The sequence below is a fragment of the Labrus mixtus genome, chromosome 24, assembly GCF_963584025.1.
Source record: "Labrus mixtus chromosome 24, fLabMix1.1, whole genome shotgun sequence".
NCBI classification, from domain to species: Eukaryota; Metazoa; Chordata; class Actinopteri; order Labriformes; family Labridae; genus Labrus; species Labrus mixtus.
Window position 1 is genome coordinate 1,571,778 of NC_083635.1, and position 13,204 is coordinate 1,584,981.

The window sequence follows — 13,204 nt, forward strand, 5'->3', positions numbered from 1 at the left end:
CCCAAAGTGACTTGTGAAAAGTGACAGGTTAACAAAAATATTTTTTTCTTCTATTTTGAGCATATTTAAAGAAAAAGACCGTAGTCCTCTGCTGCGGCTTGTCGGCTGCTGTATGTGATGCTAATTTAGCTAAAAGCTAATTTCCAAATGGTATTAAATTATACTGACTCTTGCCCTTATCTCTCTTGTTTAAACGTCCAGAAAGTTTATAAAAATGGCAACCTTAATGAGAATATTACTTTTTTTTCCCAGATTCAACAAAGTACTACTTGAAGGAGGTTTTGGAAAGAGCCCGGTAAGCTGTTCACTTCTTTCCCTATTTTATCCCAAGCTAGGCTCATAAGTAAATACTTTAACATACTTGAACATGAAGTATGAGACATGCCATTTCATACATTTGAGAATTTTTTCTTCCATATTGACTTGAACTGTACCGAGATGTTCACTTCTCTCCCTGTTTTACCCCGAGCTAAGCTAATAGGATACTAAATACTTTAACATAAAGTGGCTAAACATTGTATGAGACATGCCCTTAATAGATTTAGCCATTTATATTATTATTTCATACATTTATTGAGAATTTTTTCTTCCATATTGACTCGAAAATGTTTACAGAAACTGTACCGAGCAGACGCATAGCAATGGAATAAAAGGCCATGTCCATTGAATGCAAAACAGAATTCCATAAAAATGATGCAAATATCAATGCAATACACTTACATATGATTTTTTTCATACAAATTACATATTACAAAAACATAAATGAGATCTTTTCATATGCCCTGAAGCAGCGCTGAAAATACAGAATGAGTACAATGACATTTCAGCACGCCTGTACAGCGCTTAGGCCCCAACAATGCTAATGCTTACTGACATAAAGAAACACAACACATGCACACTTGCTCTCTCTCACGCAAACACACTGAATCAGTCATTTGAACATCAAGGGATGACCAAGAAGAAGCAGAAATAATATCCAGCGTGCTTCAGCAGGGTTTGGTTTTTTTTTTTTTTTAGACTAGTTTCTGATTTCCAACAGAGTTCAAAGAGCAGAATCTGGGACTTGATAATGTGACTGATCTTTCAGTAACATAGAGACAGCTATAAACACAGTCCACAGTGAGGTCAGGTGATAGTGGTACAGTGATTGCATCGGCCACTGTAACAGATCCCTCCGTAGATTAGATTATGGTGATTGTAGTGTATAAAGACCCCAGAGTTTGGGCCTTTCCTGGTGTAATTGTGCAAGCAGAGGAGTTTCACAAAAACCCACTTTTCCAGTCAGCTGGGATTGATTGTTAGTGTTTGTGCGCCCCTAAAAATAGTCCAGAGAAGAAGGAAAGAGCGGAGGATTGTCGTCCATTTTCTCCTCTTGAGCCGGGGCGTGATAGTGTATGGTGGATTGTTTACAAAACGATTGTGACTATTCATAAGTGCAACCGAGATTAAAATATCAAAATAATGATGAGATAAAAACAACAAACAAAATAATGGAAGCGATAAAACATTGAAAGCATCTAAAAGCTACATCCTATTGCACAATTAAAAAGTATGATACAAAAATGGATACATAGTCAAAAAAGACAAAAAATGTATTGCATACAAATCAAGGAAATAAAAAAGTAGTTTGTTCTGTCTTTTAAGACCGTCGATTCTTTTACAGAGCAGTTCTCTTGAACGTTGCTTGATACAGCAAAGTACAAGAACACTCAAAGTGTTGATTGTTTTTCATCGCTTTTTTAAAGTTTAGAGACCACTTCTTGTCGTGGTCACAACAGACAGGACTTCTAAACACTGATTTTATTTGTCAAAGTGCAACATACGGAAAAATAAATCCATTGAAAAGATTGCTATGCTCATGAGGATGAAATGTGAAATAAACCAACAAAGGAAGATTAATAAAACACTGAGACAGAAGCAGGTGAGAATGCTGCATAGCTGGATTCCATTTAAAGCAATGCCATCATCAGAAAGACACACAGGAGCGAGACAGACCTAATTACTGTACACAATCAGACTCGACTGTTTGTTCACAAGACACTCCATAGCTTCCTCTTGCTGATTCAGAGCAGAGATCTTGACAGACAGAAACCAAACGCTCTCTGATTGTTTTTTTTGTTTTTTCAGTCTTGAGTGAGGGTCTGAGTTCAAACGTGCGTGTCGCTCGGCTCGCTGGCCAAGCTGCCCCCCCGCAGGAAGATAGCAGAACTGGACTTGGGCCGGTTCTGACTGTGACCCTGGCCACGGGAGGAGCTGTTGTTGTTGACCTCCGGCCCCCTGCTGTCTGTTGAGATGACCCATGTGCTGGGCCGCCACTTCTTCAGGGAATAAGGCGTTTTGACGCGCTTCTTGATTTTTTCACCTGTCCCGAAGGCTCCGTCTGGCTGAACCAAGCCCTCACCTGAAAAACAAGGAATGATGATCAGTATCCTTGGGGATGTTTTTAGAACAATACACCTAGGTCACAATTTTATTATTTGGGAACTGAAGCTATTTGATATTACAATTTGATAGTTTGGGGGGCTTCAACATGCGTTTTGTAATACTTCTATTTAAAATCTAACTTTTTTCAGATACTTGTCATGCTTAAAAAACACTGGATCCTGCATTTCCCATACTGCAACCAATACAATTTCAGTAGACCATCCCTGGCTTGCAAATTCTAATTTAGTTTAAACTGAATTCCTTGACACCAGACTGAAGGAGAGCGCCTGGAAGTAAAAATATATTTCTTGGATGAACCCTTTATTTTTAGGGTTCTGTTTAAAACTGAGGCTATAGATGGTTTAAAATAAGTTTTGTTCTGCTATAAAGAAAGTTCAGCATCTCTAAAATATTCACAATATAAAGAGTCAAAGTTAATTATTCTCAGTTCTAGGTGTCCTATTAACAATTCCATTTTTATATATAATGGAAGCCTAAAGGGAAAATGTTTTTATGGTTGTAGGGGAAGTTTTTGTTGCAATACATTGAATGAAAATATTGAAACCATGGCTATATCCATGGCGTATTAATACATCAACGCTCTAGAATTAAGTTGTGAACTGATCTTTAAGAGTAAAATTGGTGCAAAAACCTTATGAGTCTGCATAGTTAGTTGGTGATTTATTCAAAAAATAATAATAATATATTAGGATTTAATAATTGATGCTCTAAGATTTAGTCCTGGGCAGAAACTTGAGTTGTGTGAGGGGTGGGTGTAAAGAGTCACCTAGTGATGTCAGATCCTGTGTGGTGAAGGACAGGTCCAAGGAGTTGGGTCTCTCAGGCCTGCGGGCTCTGGGCTGCCTGAGCAGAGCCTCCCCCCTCATTGTGACCGGAGCATCCCCCTGAGGGTCAGCGCTGCCAGATCCCGTCCCCGAGCTTTCTCCTGGGGGTCCTGTTGTTTCCCTGCTTCCTCCCTCCCCGCTCCCTCCCTCCTCTCCTCCATCACTCTCCCCTCCGCTCTCCCCGTCTCCCTGGCCGTGGCCGGTGTTGCTGTTGTTGTTGTTGGTGTTGGGCCGGGCTGAGCGGAGCGCAGCGACACTCACTGACGTGTCTCTTGGATCAGGCTGCTCTCGCTCACGGCTCAGGAGCGGCTCGTGTTCATCGGGGCTGGCTGTGATTACACCGAGGCTCAAACGGCCGTCGTCTAACCTCAGGGCTACAGATCCGTTCTGAGTTATGCTTGATCCCCCAAAACCTGTGGCTCCACCCGATGACATGGACGAGATCCCAGCTCCAGCGTGACCATTAACAGTGCCATTAACGCTGCCATTCACATGCGTGTCTCGTAAAATTGGTGTGTTGTTTGTGCCATTACTCCGATGAGCCTCAACAGCTGTGTTTGTGCTTGCTGCCACACCAATGTTCATCTTTTGTCCCTCCACCTGCCGCAGGTTGGACTTCCCCGAGCGTCCAAACTTGAACCTGAGAGAAGACGAAGACGACTCCTTCTTGGGGGGCTTTGTGCGCAGGGGGAGACTGGACGGCCTCTTGGGCAGGTTCTGCTGCTTGGGCAGGGGGAAGATGGTGGTGGGCATGGCAGCGGCTGGGTCAGAAGCGCCTGTAGCCTCGGTGGCCATCTTGATGAGGGGATATAGGAGGCTGGAGCTGCCTGGACTCAGTGGATCTGGAGAGCAGAACTGCTTCTGTGAGTGCTCCATTAGGTTCTCGTCTGAGCTCTCCTTCAGGTTCTTGTCCACCTCTTTCGGGTCGAGCTTGGTGGTTTCCAGGTCTTCCTGGGTCAGGTGGAGGCAGACTGGGACCGTGGCGACCCCTACAGGACCCTCTGACTCAGAGATAATAGTGGTGGTTGTGGTGGAGGCTGAGGGGCTGCCTCTCAGGCCCATGCTGGTGCTGCTGCCCTCAGGGCTGGGCAGGCGGGCGTTGGCTTGCTGCTGCTGGCGCTCCTGGTTGATGGAGTTCCTGTTTCTCTCTCCTGTCCCACCCCCAGCTCGTCCGCTCACAGAGCCGGTGGTGTCAGCCTGCAAATTCTTTGCCACACCCTCGTGCTCTTCAATGTAGGTGGAGGGATGGTCCGTGTACGGGCCAGACTTTGGCGTCATACGATTTCTGGAACAGAGAAAAAAATTAGAGAAAGTTGTATAAACATGGGGAATTTGACAAATCACTAGGTGCTTCTCGATTGATCAACTACTAACAATTAAATCTGGAGCGGCATTGGGCCCTTATTTAAGGTGTAATGACATACTTGATAAGCTAAAACAACAGCCAATGTAGCAGCAAATCCTAACATTGCTAACCCTCCTACCTACCACACAAGTAAAAAAGTATTATTTGCAAGACTAGAACGAAAAAACATTTCACATAGTATAACAGAATTTTTGAATTATTTTACACATTTTCTAATGTACCATTTTCCACAGTAAAATTGTACTTTTAGAGAGTGTTACACTCTCTAAAAGTACACACATAAGTGTAACATCAGTGGAAAATGGCCTCCATTATGTTAATGCCTACCTCTCGTTGTGCAGTGTCGTGGACATGGGGTTTAGTGTCGGGCTCACGGACTTGGAGCGGTCCCATATGAGGAGCAGCTCTGCCAGTCGCTCCTCGGCACACTGTGCTGTGAGACGGGCTTCTGCATCCTGGTCCCAACAGTCCTCCATCGTCTCTTTCAAAGAGCGAACCGCCTGTATGAGACAAGTTTATAGTGAGTAATATGGGCCTGGGAAACAATATAAACACAATGCAAACATGCCTTTTACACTGAAATCACTTGCTGAAATGTTGCTTCCTGTAGTATACTTTTTATGAAAGACAGCTTTTTATATCGCTGCATATTGGAAAACAGGTATGCCATTATCCATATAAATTTGGAAATCAATTATCAGCCTGATAATATCGCTAGACTGATGTACTAGTTGGACTCTTTTATGGATAGAGAGTGGATGATGCGTTGCTAAATTGGGATAGGCTACTTAAAGCCTGTCACAAAACAGATTGGTGAAATGAATTTTTTATTAATGTGCCAAAAAGACTGGAAATACCAGAGACTCTTATAACCTGAGGCAACGAACGAAAACAATATCTGCTTTTGGACGTGTAGCACATGCTGTTCTTTTATTTTCCTGCCAGACGAGCTGCTGCAGATGCTCTGTCACTAAAAACATCCCCCCCTGAAAGACGTATACTGACAACATTGGAGTTTTTTTTATTAAACAGATAGCAATCTTAGGTAATTTAAATTAATTTAAATTCTTGTGACATGTTTCACAATCTGCTGACGTTGCTAATCCTGTTATGATGGAGTTATAATTAGATTTCTGGCTCTGTTATGACACAAACAAACATACCAAACTGTTCTCCTTCCAGGCCTCAGGGAATTTGGGCCGTTGCTTCTCCCTGGATACCAGGACCTGCATGTCCTCAAACGTCGGGTGGTTCCCTGCCTCCGCCTGAAAGGCCATCTGGTACTCTGGCACAGACTCTCCTAGAGGTAGGACAGGAAGAGGAAGGATGAGACTTAGAAATCTTTCATGTGGCAGAAATAACCATTAAGCTGATCAATGTGCTTAATAATAAAAGTACTGATCTCTGTCCTTGCTTGATATGATATATATATATACATATATATATATATTCTTTGTTTTATATGATAATGCTGGTAATGCAAATTAAAGTACTGCAACCAAAAATTGCATAATTTTATCACAAAACTCAAAATGTCTTCCTTCTGTGAAACTCACCAGGGAAAAGGTCGGTACATCTCATAAAGGTCTCCCAGTAGATCAGGCCCAGTGCGTACATATCCACCTGCTTCAGAGCCGACTCGCAGTCCCTCAGGTTCACCGCTCCTTCCAGAACCTCAGGAGCCATGTAGCGGATCGTCCCCACCTGGTAATCGAGGCAGGCAATGAAAGATGAGGTGAGACAGGAAATAGCACAGAAGAAAAAATCTGAGAAAATAAATGATGTTCTAAAGTCAGACATTGCATTTCCACTGAAAATTGTACTCTCCTACTTTTTTATTGTTGGAAACGAGCAGAAAACAACTTAAAGAATCTCTAACCAATCATAATCATTCACACATGCTGCAGTCCAATACCAGATGGTGCAACAAATTTACCCCTATACATTAAGTACACACAACTTTAAGAATGTGCAGCATGGGTTCAATTCAGGCGCTGGCATTTTAAGTTTCACAAATCATGGCTGTGCAGTATATAAACAATTAAAATATTAAATAATATGCAGAAAAGAAGACAGACTTCAGTTAGCTTCAATTGTCATGATGCAGATAAAAAGTCATCAATTTGCTATTGCTGAAGTGGTATCTCAAACCTGGGTAATTTATGAAGTGTCTTTATGTTTTGTATTGTACAAAGCAATGTGTCAGATGACTAAAGACGTACTATTGTTTCGGTACCTGAAAATATCCATGTTGTGCTGTGCCAACAGTGCTGTGTATTGTGATTACGTCAAAAGATTGTACTAACAAGAGGAAAGCTAGCTGCAACTTCTCCCCGGAGCAATAACTGCTTGACAACAAATTGGGTTTGGGTTGTTTCAGATGTAGCAGTCTGCTAATCTTTGTTAAAATTATGTAGCTGCATAACATCCTGCAGATGGACTGAGATAATAGAAGGCATTTAAGTGGAGTTTTAATCCACATATTATTAAATATTTATATATATAGTATTGCTCTGATATCAGCCCTGCTTCTTCTTGAACACTGACCTCACTTATAGCAGCATTTTCCTCCTCGCCATGACGTGCTGGCCTGTTTCCTGTCAATTTCATGGAGAGGCCAAAATCGATGATGACACACGTGCCGTCATTCTTGACGAGAACGTTGCGGCTGTTCAGATCCCTGTGGGAAACTGCAGGCTTGTACAAGTCTGTAAGGAGGTAGAAAGAGGAAAGAGAGGATCAGAAGAAGACAAAAGAGAAAAGAACTGGGCTAATTTACCTTTTATTACAAATTCAAGCCTGTACAGCACTCCCAAAATTCTCTGCCTCCTGGATACAATGTACACACACACTTTTTGTGCCATTTGCTAATGAGTGATAACATCCAGAAAATCCCTTCATATAGCTCACCATTCCCCCTCATTACTCTTTGTTCACCAGAGCAAGCTTCACTGTCAACAGACAGCTAAACCCTCTAATCTAATCTACAACAATGGGATTAAGACCATATCAGAGGAGCATTTTCCTGCAGTATAATACTGTCCAGAAGAGGGGGCAGTGAGGCAGAGGGACCCAGGAAGCCACCACAGAGATCTGCTGCTTGTTGTTGATGTGCAGGAGTGGGGGAGGATGGGGACTGTATCAAAGCCTGAGAGACTCTGCTGTTAGCGACTAAACTCTCTTTCTCTTCTGTCACTTCCACGCTCTGCCCATCACTTCAGGCTTACAGAGGGGAGAAAGACACCCCCGCTTCTTTATATCACGTGTTGTGCAAACAGAAAACTTCTATTCTTTCACTGCATGTGAACTTCTAAGCCCGTTTGATGTGTATCTGTGCTGATAAAGAGAAAAGAGTGCAGCCACTGAGGCTGAGGCTGTCACATCGGCCTCTGAAGAGGGATTTTATTGAGCCACAGGAATAGTCACATGTCATCTGAATCCTTATCTTTCCTACGCCTTCCTTCCTTCCTTCCCCCCTGACTTTGTCCCTCTCTCCTTTTTTTCATTCTCTGAGGCTAGCTAGAGGCCAGTCTATAAATACTCGTGGCTGGGCGTGCACGCAGTGTGCATACGTGTGTGTCAGAATGCAGGGATGCAAAGCGCTCCAAGCCAAACAGACCCACGTGGAGCTACAGTGTATGGGTCATTTGAAGCTGAAAATAATCACAAACTTTCTGAAACTTAAATATTAACCAACTTGGTTTCACACATTCAAGTTTTCCCATTTTCCTCCAGAATTCTGTGTTTATGTCTCGGAAACAGATGGAAGTAGCAGCCTTGAAAGTTGAGCCTCAGTAAACTGTGAGCAGTTATGTAATTAGCTGTGAGAGTGTGTGTGTGTGTGTGTGTCTGTGTTTGTTTGTGTGCCCTCAAGCTCACCTCCTTTAAAGAGCTCAGTGTGCAGGTACGCCAGGCCGCGGGTGACAGAGTGAGCCAGCCGACAGCTGCCGACCCAGTCGTTGGTCTGGACACTCAGGTAGCGATTTAAAGAGCCCTGAGGAGGAGGGAAGGTAAAGGAGACAGGCAAGGAGAGAGGGTGCAGAGAGATACAGAGAGAGAGAGAGGGGGGGGGATGGAAACAGACAGAGGAGGAGATGGACAAAATCAGCATCACTTTAAAGCTCTGACATTAAACCCTTTATCGCAAGTTGTTGAACTTTATTTTTTATCTTCTTTATTGTAGTCTGTTTCAGGCTTCAGGCTGTCATTATCAGGATACTTCTCAAACTGCTAGTACTATCAAATTTTATTATCATGACTAATATCAATATTGATAATCTGATTTTGATATTTAAAAGTTAAATTACATGGCACATCGACCATCCATAAAACCCCCAAAAGGTCAAGACAAAACAATTATCTTCATATTTATATCTTGGGGCTTTAAACAACGTTGACTTTGTGCTTTGACCTCCCCGTAGAAGGAGCAGAGCTTCACAATAAAACTGACTTTTAGAATATTTTATCACCACCCAATAACAGCCCTGAAGTCTGGGAGTCATGGGGTTTTGCAGAAGGACATCAATATGCCATTCTGGTCTAAAAATGTGGTGTAAAAATGATTAAGTGTTATGAGGACAACAAGCAATTCCACTAATATGTTTACTAGCAATTATTATAGTTGACGTTATTAATTCCTTCCTCAATTGTCTCTATCAACCTTCATAATCCATTACAAGACAGACACAGACAGACAGACAGACAGACAGACAGACAGACAGACAGACAGACAGACAGACAGACAGACAGACAGACAGACAGACAGACAGACAGACAGACAGACAGACAGACAGACAGACAGACAGACAGACACACACACACACACACACACACACACACACACACACACACACACACACACACACACACACACACACACACACACACACACACACACACACACACACACACACACACACACACACACACACACACACACACACACACACACACACACACACACACACACACACACACACACACACACACACACACACACACACACACACACACACACACACACACACACACACACACACACACACACACACACACACACACACAGAATGTTTTCTCATCAGAATCAATCATAAAGCAATTCACGCTTCCGCTTCCAAGAAAATTACATTAGAACTGTTCATTTTCAATAAATGATATTATCATTTACTAGAAAGCATTATGCATGTCAGCTTCCTGTCCTGGCTTGAACTACGTTTCCATGACAGAGTGTATGAGATTAATGGTGATGATGCACAATGGGCTCCGTTCATAGGATGGCTAGATGTCAGCTGACTTGAAATATGAGGCTGATGGTGTTTTAAGGAACATTCACATTAATATCATGGAGTTCCTCGAGGCAACCTTCAGCAGTCTCTGTCAAAGTTTTATTTTGCTGCATCAGCTGCATGTTCATTTGTCTGGAAAGAAGAGCTGAGGCTAGTGAAAAGATGATTTTTCATTATAAGTTGACTTTACCCAGTACAACCCTCAGAATCCACACCCCAGGCAAACCCACCAAGCCCTCTCTCTCTCAAGTTCAACTGCATCATTTTAAGTAATGAAAAGATTAAACGATTAGTTAAATGCCAAATAAGATAAAGTTAGCTTAATTTGGACAACGTGATGCATTAGTACTAATAAAGTTTTAACCTGCAAGATGTCTATAAAGCAAAACCTTCAATTGACATTCCATAAAAATATTTATACTGTAATTACCTCTCCATATAATAATTTTTACGGTGTTGGCCATTTCTGTGCTAAATCTAAGTTGCCCTCACAATAGTATGGGATTCAAAAGAATACCATACACATACGCCTTTGATTTCAAAGCAATCCCCCCCCTAAAAAGACGTGGTCATTTTTTGTCCGTGGATCAGTTTTAAATTTGCGGGCAGGCATGGAGGAAGAAGTAACAGCCATGGTTGATGAAACATAATGAGTTCTTTTTTACTGCACTGTAAACAGACATGAAATTAGGGGACCTTTAGTATTAAACTGCTGTTACCATGGCTACCACATTTTGCCAAATCAATCAGTATGAGAGGTGGTTTTTTTTTTCTTTTACTCTCCCTAAAATTACATTTATTTATTCTACATACATTCCCCCCCTACTCACATGAGGGTAGTAGTCCATGACCATCAGGTACTCGGTGCGCCCCTCTGGGCCTGTCCGCTCGTCTGCCGCCACAAACCGTGCAATGTTGTCATGCTCCAGCAGCGGTAGCCGGTAGATGGAGCATTCATTAAGGAAGTTCTGTCGGTTAGTAGCGGAGAACACCTTCACAGCCACGGGCCTCTCGTCCAGAGAGCCACAGTAGACGGTGCCGTATCTGCCCCGCCCTATCAGCTGAAAATGACAAAAATGATTTATAAAAAAGATTTATAATATATTATAGATAAATACATTTGAAAAAATGTATTATTATGGATCTCTAGCCCCGGCTTGTCTTCTAAAACAGAAAGATGCCGTTTGTATACTGCTTTGAAATGTCAGGGAAATAATGAAAAGCAAAGAAACAGAAAGATATCTATAAAAAGACAGGAAACAAGCTAAATAACAGGCAAACAGAAGGGTCAAACAGCTAAAATGGCCTTAAGTCATTCAATTAGTGTCCTGAATTAGCCGGAGCACAGCATGCCATCAAGGTCCAAACATTCTGCTTTAAAAGTCATGAAACGAAAAAGAGGAGTGCATTTGTTTCTGTGTGGTTTCAACCTCCATGTCTGCTGAACACATTTATCTCCAGCTATAAAACATACTGTGAAGGCGCTGGACTGTTTTGTCTGTGAGTAAGGCTCACTGCCTGCACCCCCACAGCCTCCCCCCTTCCGCAACTAGCCTGATGTGAAAGAACGTGTGCCTGCATTTGATAAGACACAAGGACAGCATTCTGAATTCAACTCCTGCCTGAAAAGATATCACTGCCTCACTCTGGTCTGAAACACGCTGAATCGATGTCAAAAGATTGGAAACAAAGAGCTGCGTATGTGTTCTCTTTTGATTGGCTGGCTGTTTTTCTGTCTTGTTCAAGAGTACAGCTTGTCTAAGATGGCTAACATTTCAGGTAGAAGAGACATCACCACTCTGTTTGAATTGGAAGACAATATACAAGAAAACATGTCTCGTTAATGAAACTGCAGGCTGTTTTATTTTCAGCGTACCCCAGTGATATTTTTCTCTGACTTTTTGCCTACAAGCCAGTTACCAGCAATAATTTCCTGAAGAGACTTGGAAGTGCACTTGAGAGGCACAACACGTTGCTTGTTTTGGTGCATTGTACAAAAAGGAAATACAAAAAAACCCACAATCTTAGTTAGAAAGCTAAAATGGAAATCCTTTTATATCTCTGTTATGAATTGCTTTCTGAGTATGAGTAATAGTTGAAAATGGACTCAATTAGGTAATATTGAAAGCTTTTTCAGGCTTGCACTGCTTGCCCTCATGTATGATGTTGGACTGAATCTAAAACAGAGGTTGTGAGTGCAACATAGTCTGGATGGGAAAAATTATGAAAACACATAATAATACGCAGAAAAGAGCAAAAATTCAGAGATCGCTAAGTTTTCCCAAAAGCTGAGTTGTATTCTATAAGTTAGGTCTGTCATGGCGCCGTCTTCATGAGTCAATTCAAATCAGTCGCTGTGTTCATTTCTCCTCCCTGCCTCTTATAATCCCTTCATCCTTCTTATATATTGTGGATGAATATCATCCTGACTCCATTGACTTCCCATCACAATCTGAGCTTCCCTACATCCATATCAGGTGTTCAGGATCTCGTGTCAGTGTAAGCAAATCCTATTTTTGTGCATCCTGACCTGTCACTTAATGCGTTGATAAAGGTCACATTGAAATGACAAACGTAACTATAAACCTTGATGTATTTTGGGTTTATTTTGACCTCTGTGCCTTTGGTTTCTCCTTTTCTTTATCTTACTCTTGTTCCCTTCCTTACTTCACACACAAACACACACACTAGCTGTTAGTAGCGATATTGAAGTCTGTATGAGCATAACCTGTCTAAACCAATGATACAAGCTTTCATCCTCTAGAAACAGGCAGTGGAAAGCTGCAGGATTTTGGGTATGACAGATGTATTGAGTCATCCTGTTGAGAGGGATTGATTTTTTGATGCAACCATATACATCACCACTGTTTTCAGGAAGAACTAACCCTATACACCACTGTGGATTCATGGCAGTAGAGCTACTAGCTGTTGATTTGTGTAATTTCCATAAACTATTTACAACCACAGCTGGATCTATTGGCTCATTTAGTTCCTGAAAGTACTACAGCGTTGGTCTGGCACTTTGTACATACTTCAGCTCTTTCTTGAGCCAAAAAAACATTGAGTCAACTGATGAGCAGATGACTGTTTAGTACAACAGTGAACAGATGGACGTCTGTGGGCACTGACCTCCAGCAGTTTGAGATTGTCGAGGTCCAGGGAGCTCTCAGATCCAGCAGCCTCCATCATATTCAGGTTGTGCAGACCCAGCTTACCATCTCCTGTTAACACACACACATACCCCTCAGGAACATTTCACAACATGCAGATGTATTTACCACAAA

The 13,204-nt window shown here is 42.0% G+C and overlaps 1 protein-coding gene across 1 annotated transcript in view; it reads right to left on the reverse strand.

The window, feature by feature from the left end:
• Positions 1-548: 548 nt before the first annotated feature.
• Positions 549-13,204, reverse strand: part of LOC132959285 (bone morphogenetic protein receptor type-2-like) — a 28,696-nt gene continuing 16,040 nt past the window's right edge. The window contains exons 5-13 of the mRNA XM_061032174.1: positions 13,050-13,141; positions 10,751-10,981; positions 8,515-8,629; positions 7,183-7,343; positions 6,192-6,339; positions 5,799-5,935; positions 4,963-5,135; positions 3,212-4,554; positions 549-2,401 (exon numbers count right to left, since the gene is read on the reverse strand). Coding sequence (XP_060888157.1) covers positions 2,148-2,401; positions 3,212-4,554; positions 4,963-5,135; positions 5,799-5,935; positions 6,192-6,339; positions 7,183-7,343; positions 8,515-8,629; positions 10,751-10,981; positions 13,050-13,141 — 2,654 coding nt within the window. The 3' untranslated portion in view covers positions 549-2,147. The remainder of the gene's footprint in view (positions 2,402-3,211; positions 4,555-4,962; positions 5,136-5,798; positions 5,936-6,191; positions 6,340-7,182; positions 7,344-8,514; positions 8,630-10,750; positions 10,982-13,049; positions 13,142-13,204) is intronic.